Source organism: Halyomorpha halys, unplaced genomic scaffold (assembly GCF_000696795.3).
Source record: "Halyomorpha halys isolate HHAL.00 unplaced genomic scaffold, Hhal_1.1 Scaffold408.1, whole genome shotgun sequence".
In the NCBI taxonomy this organism is placed as follows: Eukaryota; Metazoa; Arthropoda; class Insecta; order Hemiptera; family Pentatomidae; genus Halyomorpha; species Halyomorpha halys.
This window is the reverse complement of record NW_027113749.1, coordinates 513,543-540,966: the sequence shown is the minus strand read 5'-3', so window position 1 is coordinate 540,966 and position 27,424 is coordinate 513,543. Positions and strand designations below refer to the sequence as shown.

Below are 27,424 nucleotides of genomic sequence, written 5' to 3'. Positions count from 1 at the left end.
TGAAATTATTAAAGTAGGTTCTCCTTATGTTGTAGATATACAATTATTCAAAGAAAATATTTGGACTCTTAGAGGTGTTAAAGAAAATGTATTTTCAAACTCCCCCAAAAAGTAGCTTTTTGAGTAACTCAAAAACTATGTCTTCTATAACATTATAATTATTGGTTTGATAGATGGTTAAAGTCTATATAAAACAAAACGAACATTCTCAAAATACTAGCGTAGACGGAAACCCGTTATATCTTTATCTTCTTTAAATATGTAAGGAGAGATGCCTCACACTCATTGACTTATTGGTAATTGTATTTCAAAAAGTATAATACATAGGAAGCAGAAATTATTACAAGTACTGCATAGTCCAGGCCTCATCTCCATTTTTAGGTTATATCAATTGAAAATTTAAGATTAAGATTTGAAAATTTTAAAAACAACTTCTGAGGGCAGAAATGAAAAGTAAAGGTTAAATCAATACATATTATTTTCTGAAAGGGTGGAGAGAGGGGAGCGATTACATACTGTCCTTATGACGGTATCTACTGTTTACGCTATAATATCGTCGGTCAAATATCAAAGTGGCGTTTTTTAATTAAGTTTGAAATTTTAAGTATAAATTATTTATTCCTTCGACTTATTTTGATAGATCAATCAGGATTTCTAATCAGTGATATCATATGTTCAGACAGTTAGATTACAAAACCACTTCCAAATGCAGCAAACTCGGATCACGAAACATTTTAGACACGCTATTTCTGTTTCGCACCGACAATGTTATTAAAACCTAAATTGAAATCTAAGTTTAACAAAATGCTCTTTGTGAATCTCCTAGAGCTTCTCTAAATCAGCAAGGGTGTACTTGCATTGAGTTGGTGGGTTGAAATAGAGAAATGCCTTTTGAGAGCCTCTTTTTCTTCCAGCACCACCATATTTTGGGATTTTGGTGGTTTGTAAGGACTTAGAAATCTCTAAACCTCCAAATTGAGTTAGAAGTTTGATTTTTACGTAAGTAGAATCATTGATAAAAAAAAATGTGTTTTCGGGGTCACAATATATTACTCATATACATCCAATTGTTTATTGACAGTTTTTTAATGTAATTCAAGACATTACACACACTCGCAGTCCTTCAAAATTGCGTTAATGGATTACCAAATTGTATTTGAATATAATTTGTAGAGTGTTTTGGGGAACTCGACTATTTCCTATCAAACCCAAAATATTTTCGTGCCAATTTCAATATTTTGGGCAACTTTCTGGCCTTTCAAATTGCGTAAGGGGGTTAAAAATGTATGTGAATTTTTTTGGTGTTAAATAAATTCCTTTTGGGAGGTCTAGAATTTTGTATTCCATCGTTACTATCTTTTCAACCAGTTTTCACACCCTTGTGATTGTGTGACCATTTCACGCAAACCTACAACTCCTCCTCATTGTGCTAAGAGATTAGCAATTCGAATATAAATTGATTTGGTGGTATAGCAGATATTGGGAGTCGGGTTTTGGAGGTTTAAAGTCATAGGAATCTCTGCAGCATCTTCAAATTGAATCAGGGTGGTAAAATGTTGTATGTGTGTTACATTTATGTTAAGTAAGTTTTTTTCAGTCGATTCTGACCTTTTTACGGGTCTTAGGTTTGGCAAACATGTTACGGTGTACCTGTGCCGTTAAACATGCAAAAGCATTTTCTTATCCCTACTAATTTTTCTTTGTTTTAGTCATTAGTGAAACAATTAAAACACGCGTTATGTTTTCTTAACCAAACATGAGGGTAAAGCATGATTTAAGAGTGGGTACATTTAGCTTACAAATTTCTTGTTAGTTACTATCGTTTAGAATATTTAGGCATTGCACGCAACGTTCAGTGAAAGGTTTCCAAAATGTAAGATTCTTCATCAAGGAGTGGGGAACATATTATTATAACACCTATACTCCCTCCTTTATAGGAAATGACTAAACAACGGTGATCATGGGTACTCGTCCTAGCTTCGGAACAGAAATTGCATTATACCAAAAGAGTTTAACATTAATCAAGACATCAGGTGTTTATAGGAATTATTTCGTTATTCTAGTATTAGTTATTCAGCATTTCTCCGACATTTTTTATCGCTTACCAGTTCCGGCGAATCGAATATTAGAATCTTTCATTGAAACAACCATAAAAAAGAATCTATGAGGGGAAGATAGTTGAGGTCAGTAAATAACGCAAATAAGTTGAAAAAAATGATTTGCGTTATTTACTGATCGCAACCCCAACCATCTTCTCATGTATATTATACACGGTCAACTATGCTTAAAAAGAATCGTTTCGTTAGAAGAATGCATTGCACACACTTGAAACGCATTTAAAGAAACGACGCCTTTTATGCATGAACAAAAAAAACGGTTTAATAGAAACTATTTTTCTAATTTGGATTTATGATATTTTCCGTTATTTTGTAATCACAATTATACCATTATTTTTCTAAATAAATAATGCAATAACCGTGAAAAACTAGTCTTACAAATTATTTTTTTTTTAATCAGATATTAATACTGGTATTTTATTTTTTGTAATGATCAACTGATTTTAACATGACAAATAAAGTTTTTTATTTTTCAACCCCACAAATTCCGTTGAATAAACCATATGGCGCCTTGAGCGACCTTTTGACAGCATTATCTACGATACTATATTTGAAACACGTCTGATTCAAATTAACACGTTGTTTTTTTTTTCCGATGCACTCAACAATTTCATATTTTAAAAGAATATAATAATAATGTGAAATTAATAAAAACAAATTTAAGTATGAAGGTAGCTTACTAAATATATTAGAATATTGTATATCACTTTAATTTATAATCGATTCATACGTCACGTTACGTTTCCTTTTTATATTGTTTACGTTTCATTTACATGGAATATCAAGTCTGAAGTTATAAATTCTGAATGAATATTTTTATATTCACGTTTTGTTCCGTTTCCATGTCATTTCTGTATATTAATTTATACTTTGTATTATTTTATGAAAACAGCATCAAAGGGGAAGTTGAGCTCTAATGGTTGAAAACATAGCTAATCAATAAATACATACACTCCTTATTTACTATTTGTTTTCTATTGTAAACATTACAGTTATTCAGGTCCGGTTTGGCATCATTGGCATTTCAAGATGTAAATGAAAATGAAGCCGGGTCGTTGAGAAGACCTTGATGAAGCTGTATCTTCTGAGACCATCCTCCCTGGGCGGGAGACGGAGCCGGATTGACCCCCGTCCCGATGGATACTCCTTTAAGAGGACAGCTATTTCTCAAGAGCGACCTTGCGGAGGATGAGACTTTCTCTAGCGTTGGTAAAGGATTGCCTCACCTTCGTCCTTGCCCCAAGACTTCCGCGCCAGCCCAATTAGTTCTGATAGCTCTTCGCTCTGATGGCACCTATACCACCTTGCTGTAATTACTATTTGCATATATGTTAATACTCACTCTATTTTTATATCAAGGTTAGTTCGTTATTTTAGGTAACCGTTATTTATATCTTCAACTTGCCCATCATATTTGAAAGGAAGCTTTAGACTGCGTCACTACAACTTATGTGTATCTGTGTTTTGTAATGGGGGAGAAGAAAAATATTCTCTAATGGATTTATTCTGGGCATTGACTTGGTACTTGCTTTTCCTTTCGTGGATTTTCTGCTGGAGCATTTTCTTCGTTTTAATCTCTCTCTTATTATATTCGATTTAATGGTGCTCTCGAAAAATCATATGTTCCTCATTACGTCACAAATAAACGGATCCATAAACATTTGTGGTAGTTTAGAATCGAAATAGATATTTCCTTTCATTCTAAAATGTCTGTCCACAAAAACCAACTAGACACCTTCCATACCTAACTATCCCTGATTACTCTCCTTGGCGTCTGAAAATAAGATGGCGACGGATTGAAGAGCTGTACCATTCGGTGGTTCCTACACAAGATATTATCATGTTTTGTAAATCTTGCGTTATCGCATTTAGTGATAGTATAAAATTATAATTTTCAATAAATTAAAAAAATTACTGTTCTCCATATTATGATTCGGAAAAAAAACTTTATAGTTATTAGCCCATTACCTCTTGATAAAGTTAGGAGTTTTTAATAGAAACAATTTAATGTTTAGAAACCATAAAACTCGTTCAGTTTAATCGGTATTGTAGTTGATTAGGTACTGTAGGTAGATAAGGTACGAAATTTCACTCTAAATGGGAATACATGTGCAACATTGCTTTACTGCAATCGCGTACAATATTAAGTATCACACCATACCTAGTGTTAGTGGTAGATGAAATTGTCATCATGACATTAAATGCATAATTGGTAACGATCATACAGTTTAAAATTTGATCATAAACTGCAATAATTGCTGCTATGGCTAAAAATTGTCATCATGTGCACGGACCATTACGCGTTTTTTTTTCGCCATCCTGAAACACTGCTATACTAATTAAATTAAATATATCGGAGAGATAAGATATTTATAAAAATCCACAGATTAATAATTAGTTAAAATTTCAAACTATAAAAATTCCAAATTCCTGTTACTGAAGACACTTCCATCTCCGATTAGTGGTAAGAAAAATAAGCAGTTTTCCATTTTAATTTTCAAAAATTAATAAACTTCATCAAGTAAAAGCATACTATTACAAATGACAAAAATTTATAATTAATTTATAATTGGAGATATTGCAAAGAAAAATAATGCCTAAAGTAATTATTACTTAATTTATATAGTTACATAACTAACGTGACTAATTATTCTAGTCATATAAATATAGCGTACATAATTTTATTTTAATGGTGAATCGCTATACTGTTGATTCGGATATTTTTGACATAGATGTTTTCGTTATCGTATTATTATGAATGTTGGAAAAACTTTTATTTACTCTCTTTATTTTGCTTATTGCTAGTTTATTTTAGAATCTATGAATACGTCATTTAGCTTGAAAACAAGCTATTAATTGAACAATGAAATTTAAAATAATAAATTTTTCAAATATCAATAAACTACCTTCATCCTTTTTTTTATTCCAGTACTATTATGCATACACATTTCATTAGTTACATATATTTTCTTTTATTTATTTATTTGTATTTTCAATTATTATTTTTTTCTATAACTTTATTTTTTTAATCATTATTAAATTGATATATTCATATTTATATTTAATTACTTATATAAACTTTTTATTTTCTACTTCTTCCATCGCTTTATTTATTTTTATTTTCATTCTGTATAATTATTTACTTGTATCATTCTGTTTATTTTTATTTTTTATTTTTTGTATTCATTGTATCTTGCTCTTTATTCTAAGTCTGATGAAGGCTAGTAACTCTGGCCAAAACGTTGACACTATTAAATAAATTAACTTATTTCTGTTATTTACTGACCGCACCCCAACTGTCTTCTCCTCATATGCATTATCTACGGTCAACTATCTTCTTATCATTACCTTCATCCTTCATTTATCTTTTTATTCAGTAAGGTGTTTTAATTAAGGAACATAACAAATATATATATTTAGTGGTCCTTATGTCCAATTACTATAAATAAGTACGGCAAACTGGAACTTAATGATAGAACATTCAAATAGCATTTCGATGTGAGAAAAGTATAGATATATCATCTAATTTTACTTGATTTATCTCAGAAATTGAACATATGATATACAACGCCACAATCAAACATATGATTTATTTTTTCTTGTATATAGTGCATTGTAAACATAGTAATTGAAACTTTATATCTGCATTAGGAGTCATCTAATTCTACTTAACCGTTTGCAATTTGATTCCCGTTGACAGTTATAGAGTCGGATTTCCTCAATGGCACGGATAGGACTCCCTGAAGGACGAACTCCTGAAGCGAGGAGTCTAGGATGTCAACCACGTGAGTTGAGGGAGTTCTTCTCAAACCTGGTGTCTTGACTTTTCGTCATCTGAATGAAACTCTAAAATGCAATTTAAACAATCAAACTAGTTGAAAATTTAATATATATGTGTGTATATAGATAACTATTATAACTTCTTAAGTTAGTTACTGATAGATTAGTAATCATGTCGTATAACCAATGTCATCGCACCTATAAATTAATTTATTTTATTAAATAAATTAAAAACAAAAAAAATTAAATCTGTACCACTACAACCCATGAAGGGTCAAGGGTGTAGTACTTTGTAAGAGAGGACTGTTACTGGACCAACGGTTGTGCAAGGAGGTTGATTGGTCAGAATCACGCCCGACCACCAAGTTAGTATCCAATTATGGGTATCCGCTTTATGAGACTTTGTGGACCCCAGAGGGTTCCCTATCCCACAGGGCTGACTCAACGGCTACAGTGAAACAGATAATAATTATCTGCCACAGCCGAATTCGTACCTGTTGTCGTTGGTAGTCCATTGTCTTACCAATCAACTACCCACTGTCAGTAAGGACTAAACTGAATTTATTAAATAAATTAATATATTTAAAATAATTAATATATAACATCGGTATTTTTATTTTTGTGCTAATTTAGATGCGAACTTGTACAGGAATAATGTAACGAAATTATTCAATTGCATAGGCTAGAAACTGGACAAAATGCCAAAAACTACTTTTAAAGAACACTCAGTCACAAACAATCCATAAATAAAATAATAAAAGTAATAATTGTAAAATAAATAAATGAAGTGCCTATAAAATTAATAGCTAAATCATAATTTTATAAACGCCATATAATCAGCCTCATGTAGTTTACAGATAGTATTAGATGGTTATCTATAACGGGTCTATAAATATTATCCGAGATGCAGGTAAATTTATTTAAACTTTTTATTGTATGGATGCCACAGAGGTGATGCAAGATGTTGCAAGCTTCAATAACCTATAAATCAAGATGTTGCAAGGCTGAGGTGAAAGTGCACCTTCTCCAGTGTCGAGTATAAAGCTTTGCCGCACATCTCCATCTCAAACGAAAGGTCTGCCCGACGGCGATCGTGCATCCGCTCTATTCAGCACGAATGGTATTTTTAAATAAAAAATTTAAATTTTCCAGTGAAACTGAGAATAAAACAAAGAATAGTAACGGCTAAAATTTGCTGGAACATTTATTTAAAACCAAAAAAAAATGTTAATTTCTTACATTATTATCATTCGAATAATATCATGGATAAAGTATAATTATATAATACTTCAATTATATATTTTCAATAGTTATTATTTTAAAAAAATCGTAAAACCATGATTATTATGCATACTAAACACGGATAAAAGAATGCTGTGTTTTCCAACATGTCTTATTTTTATAAAATATTTTTTCTTCCTACAGCGAAAATTTATACCAATGAGTATTCCACTAATATGCGGTCAGAAACTTTTTTTTTAACAAAAGCAAAATCGTAATATTATTTAATTAAAGAATTAAAAAAAAATTCTCTTACATATAAATACTTTACTTTATTAATATGCAAAGTTACTGATATTATCGAAATGATTGTGGTTGCAGGAAGCAAGGAATGAAATGGAAAGGTGCTAAACAGTATAGGATCGTTCTGTGCCAACATATCACATGAAACTGATGGCAAACGAAACTTAAACAATGGCAAAGATACACTACCCAACAATGGTAACCTTCTTGATGACGAGGAACTTCAATCGAATTAATTGTTACAATAACTTTTTTCTCCCAAACATAGCGAATTCAATTAACTTTGTATTTTTTTTGTTGTCAATTATCTGCACAACAAACGCAACATCAAAGCTTTTTGTACCTCAAATCAGTTACATTGTGACATCACATGTTTCGTTATGAATGTGAAATCAAACGATTAACCTGGAATCCTCACACAAGACTGAAAAGACAGGATAATAATATAGGATAATAAACTGCACGTCAATTTATTAGACTATTAAAGCACTTACTGGATAAACGGTCTAAACTTCCACTTCATTGCAAAAAATTGATCTAAATGGCTGTAAAAGGCCAATCTGGACATACGAAGCTGAGCTTTGGGGATCCACTAAACCTTCGAATTCTTCTCGTATCCAATCATTGCAATCCAAAATCCATCGTAAAATTCTCAATGTTCCTTACTTTGTCACAAACAAAACCATCCATAAAGACCTTAATGTTCCATATGTAACCGCTAGTCCGAACCAGATATCATTCCTTCCATTACAAACTCCCTAACCACCCAAACCCACTAGTTTCTAACTTGCTTCCCCTTCCATTCTTGACAATTCTCCGAGGCGCCTGAAAAGAAGATGGCCACGAGACCACCTAATGTAAAACGTCATTAGAGTGCTACCAATGGGTGATTTCTCTACACGCCTGTAACACTCCAATTTAACTGAGATCAAATTTACTAAATGTACAGTTGTAAATAGCAATAAATAAATAAAAAATGTGAAATCACATCTGGACAAATTACTGACTTGGAATCATCATACAAGACTAAATAGACAGGAAACTTCTCGTCAATTCCGGCTATTACAATAGTTACTAGACAAATGGATTAAACTTGCAACTAATTACAAAAGACTCATTTATATTATTATAATATGGCCTCTCTGGACTTACAGAGTTGAGCTTGGGGGCTCCATTAAACCATCGAATTTCTCTCGTATCCAATCCTTACAATCCAAAAAACCTTAATGCTCCTTATTAGGTATCACATCAATTCATCTATTAGGGTCTCAATGTTCCATATGTTACCGATTTGGCCAGAACAAGATAACAATCCTTCCATGATAAACTTCCCAACCACCCAAATCCACTTGTTTCTAATCTGTCTTCTCCTCCATTGACTGATAATCCTCCAAGACTGAATAGAAGATGGCCTTAAGATCCTCTACTATGTTATTGGAGTTCTATCAATGGATAGATTCTCCACATGACTGTATCATACTGTAGTAGTATAACTATCGTCAAATAAATACATTTGTAAATATCAATAAATACATCTTTTTTTTAATTCAATCCCCTTGATTCAACAATATTGATTTGCCTACAGGAATAAAATAATAGACGATATTTGATGATAACAGTTTTACAATTGTGCGCATACAGGACAACATCATGGCAAATAATTTTATAATATAGCATAAGTGTGTATATTTTTTCCAAGTCACGTAATTTTTTATATCATACTCATTAATATTATTATATTCGTTCAACGCGGGGTTACAAATTTTGTAAAGGCTTTAATAGTATAGATCCATTTATATTATTGATTAATGATTTCGAATCAAATTCCGTCTTATATAATTTGAATAAGCTGTGTATTATTGATTCTGTGAAGTCTGTTATCTATAGTTTTATTTTAATTATATTTTTTTTTTTGGTTCAATCTGAGTTCATAATCACTAGTTAATTATTATTTTGCAAGATTTTTTTTAACATTGTTAGATCTTTATTGATTTTTATGTTGACTAGTGGATCCATTTAATTGCGAAAATAAAACTTAAAAACCCACAAAATTCTTTTTTTATATTAAAAATGTTCGTTCCTTATATATGCTGTTCATTTGACGCAACATTTTAAGTACTTTAATTTATAAACGTAAACTATTTGCCAAGGAATGCATCGTATGGAAGTTATTAGGGAAAATAAAAAAAAAATTAAGAAAATTCGAGATTTTTGAGGGCCCCTCAAAAAGCCCTTGTAGAAGATTCATGCAAAGATAAACTTTTTTAACGAGAAAATTAAGAAATAAAAACCATTTTTGGTTTTCTAAAATTTAATTTCTGAAGGCATTATATTCTTTCTCCTGCTTATACGCAGGATCTAAAAATCGAATACAACATTCTATCTTTTGAAAAAATATATATATTTTTTTAATTTGTCACCAAGATCACAGATGTACTAGAAATTACCACCGGCTAATATTTTAATTTTTTCTATAATAATTCCGAAACGTTTTCTATTGTTTGTTATTTACTGATATAAAAAATAATAAACTAGTATGAAATAATCATCCGTGTCAATATATTTTATAATGACTTCTACCAATACTGTCTACTATATATAAATTATATTGACAATATATAAAATACTAATAACGTTGCATCAACTTGGTTTCCAATGTATTTAGGCCTTTAGGATATATTTAAAAACATATCTAAATTGCGTTACTGGCTCCCTGCCCACACAATAAACATTTACAATGTATCGTCTAAGTAAAAGCAAGTTTTACTTAAAAAAAACATTCACTAATCTAAATCGAATAATGGTAAGTTGTTTAATGCCATGCATTACCTACCTCCCCTCCCCTCCCCCCCGATAACAGTGTCTACAATAACCTCCTTTCTGTTAAGCTCAAAATTATTCAAGAAGATACCAGACGAAAGGATTTTAGTGGAATTGCGAAAACGTATTTTAAAGCTGATGGGGCATGCGCGAATACAAATGATCACTAAGGTGTATAAAATGGTCTCGGCTGTCCAGTGGAAGGCACCTCCTGGAACGGAGTTGGACAACCTCTATCTTTTTATACCTAATGCCCAGGGTTGCTGGAACCCTTAGGCGGATTTTGTTCCATGGTTCGTGAAATAAAAAAAGAATAAAAATAAATTTATTTGAGGAGGCAATATCTTTTAGCGTCTTCTTTGTCATGTTCTTTTTTCTCTTTTTTTGCAGAAGAAGCAGAGAAGGGATCATGTATTCTAGGCTCCGTCATATTACCAGAATATATTTTACATATCATAAGTCATCGGAGAACGACAAAGAGGGCACTGAACTTAAGCGTAACGCGATTAATAAACTGGCTCCGCCGGTAGGAGTTTATTTATCGCTTTTCCACAACAAGAAGATGAGAAAGTTTAATAAAAAAAAAAAATTAAATTCAGCGATGATAGAGGCTATAAAATATTCGGAGCATATTTTTTATTGAATATCGGTAAAAGTTAATCCCAATTTATGAAGGTAATGACTATTACAATCACAATATTGAATATTTATTTTCTTTTTCAAAATACAAATAATTTTATATATTAATTTTATTATTTCAACCAAAGTCAATACATGATACAATAATAGTAATATACTAATACATAATCAACATTAATAAATAATAATAATGAACATAAATAAATAATAATAATAAACGTAAATAAATAGGGGTACCTCTGTTCTCCCTTCTGAACAAATAAATCTTTCGTGTATTCACCAAAATTTATTTTTACCTAACTTGACACTATTCACACTTGAAAGGTCTGCTCGACGGCGATCGTGCATCCGCTCTATTCAGCACGAATGGTATTTTTAAATAAAAAATTTAAAACTTCCAGTGAAACTGAGAATATAACAAAGAATAGTAACGGCTAAAATTTGCTGGTAATATTTATTTAAAACAAAAAGAAAATGTTAATTTCTTACATTATTATCATTCGAATAATATCATGGATAAAGTATAATTATATAATACTTCAATTATATATTTTCAATTATATTATATTAAATAATAGTTATTATTTTAAAAAAATCGTAAAACCATGATTATTATGCATACTAAACACGGATAAAAGAATGCTGTGGTATCCCCCACTCATTTAGATCGGATGAGAGAAAAAACGAAACATTTCCACATGTCTATGACTATCTGTCTTCTTGCCAGACCAAAGAAAGGCCAAGGGATTGTTTTGACCATAAGAAAAATTTATAAATTTTGTATTAATGTTACTTGGAACAAATATCCGATTGTTTACTTCTTTGTACTGGAATCATTTGTGCATGAAACTAACACGTTTTTTTATTGTTGAACGATTCCTTAGAGCAAACATGTTATTTTGAATGATGATTTTATTTTTAAATCCATGAGTACATAATAGATGTTGGGGCATTCCCTCTATATGAGCATCGGCAAACACTTGCCAACAAAATAAATGATCAATTTTGATATCAGTTAACCATTAGAAATAGTGTCCTGTTTAGAAAGGTGAAAAAAATGCGGTGTTAAAGATTTTAGGGGTTGCAATTATTTTAAGAATAAAGTTGATTCCTTTCTAAATGGATTCAGTATGTGATTATCATTTATAGAAATGATATATAAGTATGAAAAAGTAAGTAATTATAATATATGAATTATGAATAATTAAAATTAAAATAATAAGAAATTAATGGAGGAGTTATATATGTTTTAAATTTTGTTAAATCTTCTACATCTTTTTTTTTTAATTCATTTCTTCATTATAATTTTAATTTTTCGTTATTCATCTATTCTAATTTTGATTTATAATATTAGTTATCAAATATTGTCATACTTCTACATAATCCTTATCTATTCATCAATCCATATTTCTACTTATATTCTGTCATTTCAATCATTTTTACAAAATATTGTTTTTATTTTTCAGAAGTTAATGACACAAAGATTCATTTTCTGAAAACCATAGAAATCATAATGAAGTATTCCATAGGACATTCAATATTAGTATGTACTGTTAATTTTATACTAACGCTAAGATTTTCTGTATTTCTTAAAGTGCCTATTTATGTTATTTTTATGCTACTTTTTTTTTTTTTGTTGTTGTTGAGGAGAATAGACATGTTTCAGAACATTCAATAACGTATTATTTGCAGTGGACTCAGGAGTGACAACGAAACATGAATTTTGTATATCTTTGAAAATATCTCATTGCTGTACTTAAATTAAAGAATTATTCTATATTATTCTAAATATAAAACATAAATAGCAGCAGTGCTGTCAAATACAAAAATATATGCTAAAGGTACTTTAATTAAACTTTTTTATATTTGATGAATAATTTAAAGAAAATAAATTGTAAAATGTTAATATTAATACCTGATAAGTTTTTTAAAGCAAACACATAAGATAAATACAAAACACATTCCTTCTGCCCTTAGTGTCAAGGGATGCACACTCATAAAATATTTGTTTATAAAGCATAGAAAATATTTATGATGAATTAAGAAAAGTTTTATAAAGTCATGAGTGATGTTATTATGTAGTAAAATTACCATTATCATCATTAAGATTGTTTTTATTAGCAAAAACGCGTGATCAATTCTCCCCTCGCATCTTTTGGAGTCTAATGAGTGAGAATGGCAAAAACTCATGGCCCTTAGAGCATGCAGCCTTTAAGTTTGACATTGTAGATGGCCACAACTAATTAGGAAAAGCCCTACATCAAGCAATATAAAAATTGGCCAAAACTAAGACAAACTTCTTAAAGAGGAGTGTCAGTAAGGTGTTTTTTTCTCATAAAAACAATCTTAATGCTGATAACTGTAATTTTACTATATAGTAACATCACTTATTACTTTATAAAGATTTTATTAACTCATCATAAATATTTTATATGCTTTGATATTTTTGCCTAACAGGCTTGCCTTCATGAGACCTAAGCAGAACAAAATAATTACCACAAAATGGAAAAATATTAGATAAATAAACAGATGTGGATATATGGATTGATGAGGATAGTATAAAAATATGAAAATGTTTAAAATTACTGCAATAAACGAAAATTTGAATAAACAAATAATGAAGAATTGAAATTATAATAACATAATTAATAACAATAAATAAGATATGAAAGATATAATAGAATTTAAGGTATAATTCTTCCATTCATTTCAGTTTTAAATATTATAATAATTTCCTTTCTTATATATTATCCATACAAATGATAACCTCAAACTGAATACAATTAGCTGACAAATAGTGTTAATATATAATTGCAATCCCTCCAATCTTCCACTGTACATTTGCTCTTTTACCTTTCTAAACAAAATAATATAATTACATATATTCCTGAAATTTCTGATTCAGAAAATTTGTTTTCAGATTGAAATGGAAAATAAATATAGTTGTGAATTTGCAGTACATGTTTAACATGAATTTGAATATATTTTTCAGTTAGTTTTGTTTTAGATTAAAATTTTGAATGTAAAATAATAATGAATAGGACAATAGTAAACTTATTAGTAAATATGTTATCGTAATTATGTTAAATATGTAAATATGAATCCTATGAATACTAATCATGAGAAACAACTGAAGATGATTCATATTATTTTTCCCTATACTTTTTTTTTTTTTTAATATTTGTGTATGCGCAGGATGGCAAACAATTTTAAAGAAAAAAAAGATCATTCACAGTTATTCCTGGTTTATTTAATACAAATCTATTCCACAACAAATGTGACACTGACTGATATCTTTTTTTATTGTTAGTGAACAAATGATCGATTTTTTAGAAATTAATCACACTGGAAAGTTTGAAATACCATATGGATCTTCCAAAGTACTTTAAGTATTCCAAATACAAAACTTATTTTCAATGTTATATAATAGAAATTACTGAGAATACAAGATGCAGCACTGTTTCTCTGCAAACCTCAAATTTCACATAGTTTTCACAGATTAAAAAAAAAAAAAAAATATGATTGTATCTTTGTTTGTGCAAGTCACTATTATAACATCTAATATTTCCTTCAGCTTACATTTTAAACAATTAATTAACACAAATTATAATAGAATAATGTGAGTTTAAGAGAACTCTTCAAAGGAAAATTTCAGTGTTTGGGAAATTTTATTATACAGATTACTCCACAAACATTTAATGTTCTTTGCAACTTCTTCAGTTGAAACTAAAATTAATTAATTTTCAGTTGATCTATCATTAACTATAATCGATTATCTTCAACCTTTAAAAAAAATTATTCAAGTTTATGTGTTATTTTAAATCTTTGTGTTAATGTCTCCATTTTAACTGAAGAGCCATTGCGGCAATATCCATTTGATGATACTGAACAATTATTCATGTTCTGATTAAAATAAATCACACGACTCTTGATGAATATGAGCCATTAAAATTATGTTTATTTAGATTAACTAGTATTAAGCAGTTGTATGTAAGTTATAAGGAGAGAACAAATAAGGTATATTTCTTTAATTAAGTAAATTAAAAAAAAATAAATCCAGGACTCATAGCTTTATCTAGAAAATTAAAAAAAAAAGTTATACTGTTGTTAATAAAATATTGTTAATAATATTGTAATAAATATGAGGAGAAGATGGGTGAGGGTGCGGTCAGAGAATAACACAAATAAGTTTTTAAAAAAATTATTTATTAGTGCTAATGTTTCAGCCAAAATTTCTAGCATTCATTAGGGTTGAGAAAAAACAACCAATGAATAAAATGATATATAGAATGATTGAAGTAAATAATTGTATCAAATGAAAATAGATAAAAATAAAGTAGTGAAAGAAGTGGGAAATTAAACTTAATTAAAATAACACGATTAATGAAATAAAAATATATAGTTATATAATGCAAAGAACAAATGAAATATGAATATTTTAATTTAATAATAATAATTTTAAAATTAAAGTTATGGAAAAAACAAAGAGAAAGAAAATATTTGTAACTAATGAAATATGTAAGTAAAATACTAGAATAAAGAAACAAATTATAAGGTTAAGTTAATATTTATATTTCGTTATTTCTTTCTATTATTATATTTTGATTTATTTAGTTATGATATTTTACTCACACATTTAATTACCTATGTATACTTTTTATTTCCCACTTCTTTCATGACTTAATTTTTATCTATTTTCATACTGTACAATTATTTACTTCTATCATTCTATATATCCTTTTATTCATTGGTTTTTATCTTGTTTTTTGTTCTTAGCCTTGATGAAGGATAGAAATTCTGGCTGAAACAGCACTAATAAATAAGTTTTTTTAAAGTTATATAAAAATACATTTTTTAAAACTTAACATCTTCAACAATCTTTAACAAATTTCAAATATTTAACTTAAAATATATATAAATATATACGCTCAATATCTAAAACAAATTCACAACCATCAAAGAATTTTTCACTTCAATTGAAAACAAATTTCCGGAGTCGGAAATTTCAGGAAATCATGAATTACATCAGGATAATCAAAATATATGTTTAAAAATATAATTATACTGTAGGTGTAGTTATACAGGACAATAATATCCTTTATTTTCCTTAACTAGATTCCTTTTTCAAAATCCATACTTTACTAATATATTTTCACATTTAAATGATCATACATGTAATTGTATATAAACATTATCACACATGGAAGTTATAATTGCTTAAAATAATGCTTACTAATGATTCATAATAAATATTCTTGTGACTACAATAACCAAAACGGATATTAATATAATTGTCATCAAAAATATTCAACAAAAATGATGTCATTGAATAACAATTTTTTATTTTAAAAATTGTTCTTATAAAAGATATAATCATCATGGAGTTTGTGTTTTAACCCAATTAAATTAAGTTGAATACACCAATAATAGGTCAATTAGAGTCTGCTTTCTTTTAGAAAATAAAATTTAACAGGCAGCTGTCTCAAAATTTAGGAATTGGAACTTGTGAATCAATATAGCAACAAACCACTGATCACAAGCATCAATACACAAAAAATTGGCTAAAAAATACATGATCTAATGTCAGCATCCTTTACAAAAAAAAAATTACAATCATTCCACAATTGATGCCTCTTAATTAGTACAAAATAGTCAATTTCATCCGGAACTGCAAATGGATTCAATAGATGACTTCATAAAAAAAATGGTTTATAAAATTCCACTGCCAGTTATCGGCAAATATAGAAGTACTGACTTACAACTTTATTTTTCAAATTCAAAAATTCAACCTTGTCCCAAAGACTGAAACCGAGAGAGTATATTCATTGCGTGAACATATTTGGTAAATATTTTTAGTACTGAAAAAATAATAATAATTAAATTTTTAGTTCAACATTTAACTCCGCAGAAAGTACCATATTCTTTAGATTTATTACTTAAAACAAATATTTGTGAAATATTTAATTTAAAAAAATATGTGATGGTGTCTTAGTGAAATTTGGGATTGTTACTCACTATAAACCCATTTAATATCTAAAAAGTATAAAGAGATAAGAAAAAAATAAAAAATTACGACTTATTTTTATGACTTTTTATTAAATTTACAATCATTTTTATTTTTATTTTTATTTTTTAATACCCTAAATAACAGGCTTTTGATTGAGTCTGGCACCCAGGACTGCTATACAAGATCCGTAAATTCCTACTCCCTACATATTATCTCTTTATCTGTTCTTATGTCTCAGACAGGTTATTTCAAGTAAATCACAACAGTGCTTAATCATCCCTGTTTTCTCAGTCTGCTGGTGTACCTCAGAGTAGTATCCTTGGTCCTATCATTTATACAGTTTTTACAGCTGACATCCCAACCCATCCTAAAACTGTTCTCACCACATATGCCGATGACACATGCCTATTGTCCGTGAATAATGATCCTTCCATTGTATCCCAATCCCTCCAATCCCACATCACCACCCTTGATTCTTCTCACCAAAACTGGAGGGTTAAAATAAATTCCAATAAATCCCACCAAATCACATTTAACCTTCGTCGTAAACCTTCGTCTTGTCCCACAGTATCTTTTAATTATACCCCACTTATTCCTGTTGAACAGATCCGTTACTTAGGACTAAATCTGGACAAATGACTGACATAGAATCCTTATACAAGACTGAAAAGACAGGAAACTGCTCATTGATTCCGACTATTACAACATTTACTAGACAAACAGTCCAACCTTCCAATCCATTACAGAAGACTGATCTACATTACTATTATAAGGCCTATCTATACATACGGAATTGAGCTATGGGGCTCCACTAAACCATCTAATTCCTCTCGAATCCAATCCTTACAGTCCAAAATTCTTCATAAAATCCTTAATGCTCCTTACTTTGTCACAAACTAAATCATCCATCAGGACCTCAATGTCCCCTATGTTGCCGATTTGGCCAGAACCAGATACCAATCCTTCCATAATAAACTTCCCAACCACCCAAATCAACTCATTTCTAACCTGGCTTCTCCTTCACTACCTAATAATCCTCCTAGGCATTTGAAAAGAAGATGGTCTAAAGATCTTCTTCTTTAGAAATGTTTTTGGAGTTCTATCAATGGGTAGATTCTCCACATGTTTGTATCATGTCATAATATAACTTACAGGAAATTTACTTGATGTGTATATATGTATACAGTAAATAAATTATTTTAAAAAAAATACCCCTAAATAGCAAATCACTGGTTTCATTTATTACATCCTATGGGGCAAGAGGAAATGTTGGTAAAGAATATAACTTATATATTTGTAATGAAAGATTAATATGAGACAAGCAATCTGAAAACTAGGCAAACATTTGAGTGGTAAAAGTTTAACTACTGGTAAAAGTTTAGAAGAAATCTAATAAGAACTGAGGGTGTGAGGTCAATCATCTTTTGAGCTAATGAAATTATAGGATTAACTTACCCCAGTTTATTTTTGAGAGAGAGAGAGAAATACTTTATTCATCCATGGTGCCCAAATACATCAGGTTGCTTGCTACATTACACAGCATACTAATCAATCCTTGATCGGACATCTATAAATCACATATAATTACATAATATAATAATAAATAATAAAATAGAAAGATAACAGTTTAAATTTATATAATAATAAAACAAATTTAATTGATTTCAAAGCAATTTAATATTTTTCCACTCCATGGCTATATAATTGATACTGAACAGTTAAACTTTTGAGCTTGGAAAGTAATCCTCATTAGGGGTTCCTTAAGGGTATTGGTATATTGCCCCTCTGCTTATGAAATTTTATTACCCTTCTAAATCATACAAAAAAAATGGATGCATATATTTTGTTCTTTGACTATGTAGAATAAATAAGATTCTTCTAGCGTTTTTCTCAATTCCTAGCCTGAATGTCTCTCCAAATTCAAACCTCCTAAAACATTCACTTTTCTTCAAAACAACACATTTCCATAAAAATATGCCCACTCCAAAACATTTTGATCGGCTTGTGCCAAGCACCTATATCCTTCTGGCCAACTTTCATTTATCACAATTTTGAATGATTATAGAAAGACATCAGGGCACCATTTTCTTGATTTTAATAAATTAAAAATACAATCCATGAACCTTCAAGAAAGTATAATTCACAGTTCAATATTTTTTCTGAAGCTGATAATTGTGGATCTCTTTGGATATTTAGAAAAGAATAAAGTCAATAAAGATTTTTTTTTTCAAATTACATAGATTAATGAAAAAAGAAATCTTTAGAAGTGACATTGAGGTCTGTTTTCTACAGTTTGTATAGAATTTCCCTTCACATATAATCTTAAACTTTTTTGAACATATAAATATTATAATTTTATCTTAAGCTAGGAAATCTTTCTTTAACTTATAGTTGGTTTCCTAGCCATCTCAAATACTAGAATCTGAATATATTTCCAAAATAACTGATCTATGGTTGATTAGAGTGGTTTAAAATTATTTGCATTTCTGTATATGTTTATGTACATGTTTGAATAAAGATATATGCTAACAATATCATTTAGAAGAATTTTGGAATTATTTTCTTAAGAAATGATCATTTTTTGCTTTCTAATTGATGAACAGGTAAAAGAAAATATAATTCTAGTTATTTACCATTTTTATACATAATACTAGAGATAAAACTGAAAAAATAATAGCAATCCAGACCAGTTTCTTACATATAGCATCAGTAATTATATGTTAAAGATTTTTTTCTATTTATAAAAACAAAAATATCACTTATTCATCTCACACTTTTCGACTAATATCTAACTAAAACTTAAACTTCATTCAATACTTTGTTTCATACATTTTTTAATTTACTTGAAATTTACAATTTTCGAGTCTTTACATTTCAATTCTATCTATAGACAAATAGATCTCTATTCTCAGGAAGTTTTATTGCTAAGATATGTTATCAAGGATGTACCAATATATTTGTTAAAGTCAATTTGTCAATCATATTACACTTTCAATGCAATATGAACATAACTGGGTAATTTTCCAAATATGGCGTATTAAGCTATACAGATTTAAAATCAATTGATTCTTTTTTTTTTTTATTGCCTTCAGGAATCAACTGTTCTCTTTGATAATATTCTGAAGCAATCACTAACTTAACATTGTATTTTCCATAATATTGATTTTAAAAAAGAAAAAAAAATCATCCTAGGGTGTAACAAAGACAACAAAGGAGTGAAAAAAGTCTTAGATTTTTGATCATAAATGATTTTCAACTTAAACTATTGTTTAAATTCTAAAAAAAAAAAAAAAAATCTTGCTTAATAATACTTAAAGCATTTTCACTTTTTCATTATTATCACATATCAACTACATCAACTGATATTTCACTTCATTTTGGGTATGAGATGAAAATGCCATTTTCTATTTTTATGTCATACCATGTCTGGTTTATTAATTTTACACATATCAGTACCTTGAAGCACCAATTAAGGTATCCAAATATTGAATATCGAAAGAATATTAAATATTTGTCCCTCTATTGTCATCCTGGTCCACTCCCTAGGCTCTTTAAAATTTCCATTAAGGCTAATATAATAAGAGACCACTCTCCCTGAAGACTGATCTGAACACTTGAGAGAAGCTTGAAAACAAAATAAAGATAAATATTTATGTTAAGACGTTCTGAAATACTAAAATTGTAAGTCTTATTGGAATTGATTTATTTGATAAATAGGGAGTGACTACCAATAAAAATACTCTTTCACACTCTGGAACAAAATGAAGAGGTTAGAAGGAGCATTATATATTTTATAACTGAATAACAAGAAATTGCTAGAATCTCGAGGTGAAAGAAAATGTTAACCTCAAGGTAGATAATAACATAAAAATAGAATCAAACACACTGAAATTGTTGATCATTCTTAAAAATCTTTGTAAGCACCAAAATTGGAGAATGATCCATCTAAAAAATGCGTTTTCAAGTTTGTTGTTACTTAATGATTTTAGTCAATATAATACTATTGTAAATGAAGAATATATTAATTTGAATCAACATTTAGTTGTTAAACTCTATTTAGATAGCAAGGAGAAATGAGTTATAAAATAAAAATAAAATTTTAGAAATCCATTGAAATTGAGTCTACACAGGATTTGATAATGAATATCATTCCATGTTCCATTTGGCATGGTTGGAATGAACTGGTCATCAATGCCCACCTTGAAATTCTGGATAGTAAATCTTAACCTTCTATCTAGCACCAATTCTCACCTGCAAGTTGCACAATTGTCAGAGTGTATGAAAAATAAGCAGATATCTTTAGCTACTCCTGTGTACTTTGATAGATTCATTTGAACTATTGTTCGTAAATCATAAAGGTAATAAGAACTGGTCGGTTGCCAAAATCTAAAGCATTTCAATCATTTTGTTGAATACATTCTAAGGTTTCAGAAACTTGTATGATTTGCACTTAGTTTTACTTTGAATGTTGAATGAAAAAGATAAATAAAAAAATTAAATTTACATTTTATTTCAATTGAATATGCAGAGTCACTCAATACATATCTTTTCATAAAAAGTACTGTATTATAGCTGATTCATATTTGAAGATGGTGTGTCAATTCTGATAGTTAACTACAGGTGAAACCCATGCCAAATAAATATTTTAAAAAATTATTTATGTAAAATTCATATTTTTGTTTAATTAAGACTCATCGTAGAAACAAAAAAGAAGATAAAAAAATATTTACTTTGGACCTTATAGGTATTAAAGGGTTAACATTGTAAATTTGTTTCAAATTCTCTAATGATAGTGCTCTCTATTGGTAAACTACTAGAATACTAGCTACCATCAATGTTCGGCAGGTAGCAGCACTTACACCGAAACTACCTAAATGTTGAAGGCAGCCCATAACTTTGCAACTTTTGAATATTTGCTCCCACTGAGAAAAATGCAATATCTGACCTGAGAATTATCATGACGACAACGTTTTCTGCAATAATTATAAGTTAAAAATGATGCACCCAATCCTTATTATTATTATATATTTTTTTAAAAGTGTATATATTGTATCAATTCTATTATTGAATAATAAAATAACTAGTAACTGCATTTTCACTTAGCAACTTTTCTATTTTCCTAGATGAAAAAAAACGCATTACACTACTATGTTCACTTATTTTTCATTCACAAACAAAATCATACTGGATGCAATTCTATTTTGATTTAATGGCACTGGTTAAACTTAACTGGTGCATAGATAACATTATACTTTTAGATAACATTGCACGATTATACATTACTAAGCGGAGAGTCCAGCGATAGAGATTGTAATAGCTGACGCAGCCACTAACAGTGTGTAAATTAACATTTACTGTCGTACTATTTGGACATACTAGATAGTTGGTACTATCTGCACTCTAATAAAAAATCGCTGTAACTCGAATTTCATTCGTTAAAGTACACTATCCACAAATCACTGCATATTTCCGTGGAATAATTTAGGATTGTTTTGTTTTATTTATTTAAGTGTTTCGACCACTAGGGTCATTTACACTGAATTTACAAAGTTAGTACATTACTATTAACATATTTGTTACAAGGTGAGAAAGATATATATAATTACAAAGTGAGAAAGTTTAAAAATTAACAGTTACTGTTACAAGTTACATTACAATTTACATTTTACAATTACAATTACAATTAGTTAGACTATATGTGATCATAAATATTAATGATTTTTAGAAAGTGAAAAAGTTTTGTTATTTTTGTGGGATCTTCGCTCAACATTTCCTGTAAGTCTGAAGAAAACCGATGTGGTTCATGAGCTATACATTCAGTGAGAATATGCCTAACGGTGAGATCGTTTCCACAGTAGCGACACGTCGGTGCATTTTCTTTTTTCATGAGATGACCGTGAGTGAGTCGAGTATGGCCTATCCGAAGACGGGTTAATACCACATCTTCTCTCAGTAGCAGATTCAAGTTTCTGGTTGGACGTTTCACTGTCTGTTGGACCATTCTTAACTTGTTGTCTCTCATGGTGAACCATTCATCTTGCCACTCTTGCCATCCAATTTCTGTTATCCATGAAATAACATCTTTGCATATTGATGATGTTACGACTTGGCCTGTCTTTATAGCTAGTCTGGCCTGCGAGTCTGCCTTTTCATTCCCAGTGATCCCACAATGACCTGGCAGCCATAAAAACAAGACCCTACAACCCATGTTGTTCAAAGTTTTCAAATGCTGCTTCAACTCTATTATTAATGGATGTGTTGAAAATGGATCTTGTAAAGATTTGAGGGCAGATTCCGAGTCAGAACAGATGACCGAGCGGGGGCAGTTTAGAGGGATATTACAAACTGCGCGATTGATTCCGAATTTAGGATAATTTAGGATTGGGTCACATGAACTCAATACAGTGTTGGATTTAACTATTTAAAATTTTCTTTAATTTTGCGCAGGTTTTATAAACTTTTATAGCTTTTGCTGAAAATACGACATCCCTATTAAATAATAATGTAGTGGTTCCATCATTTACCTACTTCTACAAAAAGGGTTCCACCATTTACCTGGTGGTACTAAAACATTCCCCCCACCAAAAAACATTAGGAACCACTGAACTAACGTTTGCTCATCTACCATTACTTCCTTAGTGCTGATACCTATGATTGTTGTTGATGATTTTTTTTTTTCAAAGTATTGTAAAACAAATGCACTATAGTTTAGTTGAAACGCAATTTTACTTAACTTCAATAAGAGTGTGATATGTTGAAGCTCCATATTAAATTATAGTTCTGATACAAACTTCCCGTTTTATTTTACTAATTAGCAATAGTCATAAATACGTTTTCGGATTACCAGCAATTGTTTTTTTCTCTTAGTTTGAATAGTGAGCTATTCGACCACTCGTCTTAACGTAGCCTAGTAAAATTAAAATATCCTTTGAATTGTTATATTTATATACGAATTTTTCTGTTTATTAGTGTTAAGGTCTAATTCAACAGTTATTTTCCTATCATATAGTTCTACCACAATAGTGTGCAAGTATAATAGTGCTTATTTAAATGCTAACAGAACAGTAACTTATTCTCGCTAACAATTTAACTTGGAATGGACGATAGAATCTAATGAATGAAACACAATAAATAACTTTGATTATAGACAAATAACAAACAGGAAACATACATATTATAAGTAATATGTTAGGTTATTACTATGAGGTTATAAGATGTCTCAGTGCACTGTCAAGGCGTCTAAATGTGGCAGTTAGCTGTTAACTATCACAAAATTCCTGTTAGTACGACATTACTGCCTAGATAGCAACTGTCATAGTTGGTATCTATGATTTTTATATAATGTATGATATGATTTTAATTATAATGTTTATTATACGATTATACTCGCTGTGGCAGTTGCTATGGTAGAATCTGTTGAGGTAAGCGCAAATGGGCCTTAACTTAAAACATCATTTGTGTCTTATGTCTTATATTTTTTCTAATTTCGTTATTTTGCAGAACTGTTAAATAATTAAATTTCATAACTGTTGTTTTTCAATTTTGAAAAAATATGATTAAAAATCCTTTTTATATTTCTTCCAAATGCCAATAATACTATTAAAAGAATATTGGTTGACCATTAAGATAAATTTGATTTAATTACAGGTAATATTTGATGCAATAGAGATTGAATTTAAATCAACTGTCTATCTTAAATAAAATTTCTGGCCTCCTATTACAAATTTATGATAATTATTTATGATAAACTACATTTCCTCAAAATTGAAACTACTAGTTGACAGCTGTGGATATGTTTAAGCTATCAAATGATTGGTTTAGTTTTGTTCCAACGACATTGACTTTTGAAAACTATCAGAAGCATGCGTATTACATATTTTGGAATGAAGAAAGAGGATTGCGCATAATTTTGACAGTTTTTGATAGTAATAGCGGTCGTTGTAACATACATTTTATAGGTAGGACCAATAGCGCTATCATTTGTGGTTAAAAAGAGTACATAATAAAGGAAATGGTAGTGGGAAAAAGTAATGCACTTTGAAAGGTGTTAAAAAGAAAACAAATCAATTATATAAAACTAATATGACTAAGAAAGTTTATTTACGTAAGATACATTAATGCAATTTGTACTCAGGATATAATACATATCTATAGGGAAAACAAGGAATATTCGCCGAGGAGATCAATGGTGCCTTGTCCTCAAACTTCTGAAAAAGTGGTGGAAGGACGGGGATATGACACCTCCATTTTGGGCGGCTTCTTCTGCAGCGTTCTTCTCTAGTGCAGCCAAGATTTCTGGTGGGACTGGTGGTGCTGTGGGGAAGTGGCTACCTTGGGGTACGAAACCGTTCTCGTCGGCAGTGTAGGTCACCTGGATGAGGTTTCCATCAGGGTCTGTGTAGGAGTAGGACCCTTGGGCAACCGTCCCTGCTTCGGCTGGTTCTCCGACTAAACGCTGGCTACCCCGTTCTTCGGCTTGGATTCCATTCCCGGTTTCATAACTGCAATATGGAGATGCATTTAAACATATTTCCTTATATAGTGAAGCTAATAAAAATAGAAAGTTAATTGGTTAAAGAAAGTTACTCAAATTGATTTAAATAATTATAAATACATTATTGTATATATGAAATTCAAGTTGATCTAGTTCTATGCGGTTTGTACCATTACCATTAACGTACCAAAAAAAAATTATAGTTGATTGGTTGAGTACCCTAGGAGCAATGAAAGATTATCATGATTAGTGTGCTCCAAAACTGATACTGTGTTCCAGAGATTTGGGAAACATCAGTATGTAATTGAAGAAAAAGGGAGTTAATTTTTAGTTTCATTCCAATAAACACAAAGATCTCCCAAAACTAACAAATCAAATTTACAAAAGTTTCTTTTTGTAGATCTGTTTCATTAATACAAATTACCTTTATAGATTTTCTAGTAGTCCGTTCCAAGATCCGAGAAGAATTTGGTAAACAAGAGCGTGTGATCTGTGGATTGGATTCCATTCTCTTTTTGAAAGGGTTCCACGAATAAAAATAGTACCACACTGGCATCCAGCTCAGTATGTTCCAAAATTGGAAGCGCATTTAGTCAAGACATATTAGCTCAGGCTTGACTAGAGTATGGCACTATAACTTCTCAAAATGTATCAAGTAAAATTTCTTTTTACTTGAATTCTCTTGATTACCTGAACAGACTGTAAATGTTTTCGATGATATATTTTTCTAAGGAAAGTCCTTTCGTAAAGCCAATGCAAGTTGACATCAATGCACTTATAAATTCTCTAATGAATTATTTAGTATGCATATATTTTATGATTCATTATTCGATCATTTAGTGTAATCGAGTTTACCTGTATTGATATTTTCCGTCGCCTAGATTTGGCTGGAAGTCTGACTTGACGATCGGGATAGGAGTGTTTGTTGGAACCAGTACTGGAGTGTCTCTCTGCACCCCCGATTGCGCTTGTTGTGATGGTTCTGGCTGTGGTTGTGGATAGTACGGGATCTGGTTGGATCCGGGGAAGGAAGGTGGTTGAGGGAAGCCTGGTGGGTATTGAGGGAATCCTTGTGGGTATTGGGGAAATCCTCCTGGGAATTGGGGGAAGTAGGTGTTGTTATTATTGTTGTTGGAAACCTGCCTGGGCCGGAGTACAGCAGCCTCAGCCGCCACTGCTAGAAACAGGATCTGTAACAGATATAAAATATTAATTAACAGTTGTCCTATTATTGAAAAATAGAGTTCTTCCGTTCATATCTCGGTCATTTGTGAAGATAGAACAAAAATACAAATTATTTAGGAATTACTATCACAAAACTTTTAAATATTAAAAGGAGAAACCATTACATTATTACTTAGTTTTTGATTTTGGTAAAGAGTAGCAACAAAGAATGGGAAAAATAATTGGATTCATTACAAATAACATTGCGTCAGTTACGGCGTATTTGACTTAGTATACATGTTTTAACTATTCTCAGATATTAACCTTTGATAAAGATCCGGAAATAATAAATAAATATATTTAAATAATCTTCCATTAACTAATAATTTTAATATTTTGTTTCGTTTTTATAACGGAGGACATGGCAGGTTTTTCATTTCTCATCAATCTCTCTCTTTTTTTCTCTTTTTTTATATTTTGAAAAAAAAATTGTTTTACTGAAAGGAGGAATAGATAAAATGATTTTGTTCGCAGTATGTAAACATCACCCATTAAAACTTTGATTCAGACAATGCTCCCCGTTATCCGTCCATTTTTTGAATGTCTTCCTTTCTATATCTTGGAAGAAAGAGGACTTATTGAGATCCTTATTTCCACTAATAGTAAAATTATCTACTAAATAATTCAAAACATTATCCAAATTATAGTCTCAAAACTTTTATTGTTTTTACACGTCCAACGTTTCGGCCAATTCGGCCATCTTCAGGGACAATCTTAATTCACTATGAAACATATTATTTAAATTTTTCCAAACACTTCATACAGGCTATTCTGCCCAGGTCAAAACATTTTTATCCAATAAGTCAAATATCCATTAAA

The 27,424-nt window shown here is 29.9% G+C and overlaps 1 protein-coding gene and 1 long non-coding RNA gene across 2 annotated transcripts in view; one reads left to right on the top strand and one right to left on the bottom strand.

The window, feature by feature from the left end:
• The first annotated feature begins 5,731 nt into the window (after positions 1–5,731).
• LOC106682346 (uncharacterized) lies at positions 5,732–7,700 on the top strand. The gene is made up of 2 exons (XR_001343404.1): positions 5,732–5,902; positions 7,500–7,700. It is a non-coding gene; the product is annotated as an uncharacterized lncRNA (long non-coding RNA).
• Positions 7,701–24,960: 17,260 nt separating this feature from the next.
• LOC106682339 (endocuticle structural glycoprotein SgAbd-8) overlaps positions 24,961–27,424 on the bottom strand; it is a 17,468-nt gene continuing 15,004 nt past the window's right edge. Inside the window, exons 2-3 of the mRNA XM_067051075.1 lie at positions 26,237–26,571; positions 24,961–25,388 (exon numbers count right to left, since the gene is read on the bottom strand). Of these exons, the coding sequence (XP_066907176.1) occupies positions 25,070–25,388; positions 26,237–26,571 (654 nt within the window). The 3' untranslated portion in view covers positions 24,961–25,069. The remainder of the gene's footprint in view (positions 25,389–26,236; positions 26,572–27,424) is intronic.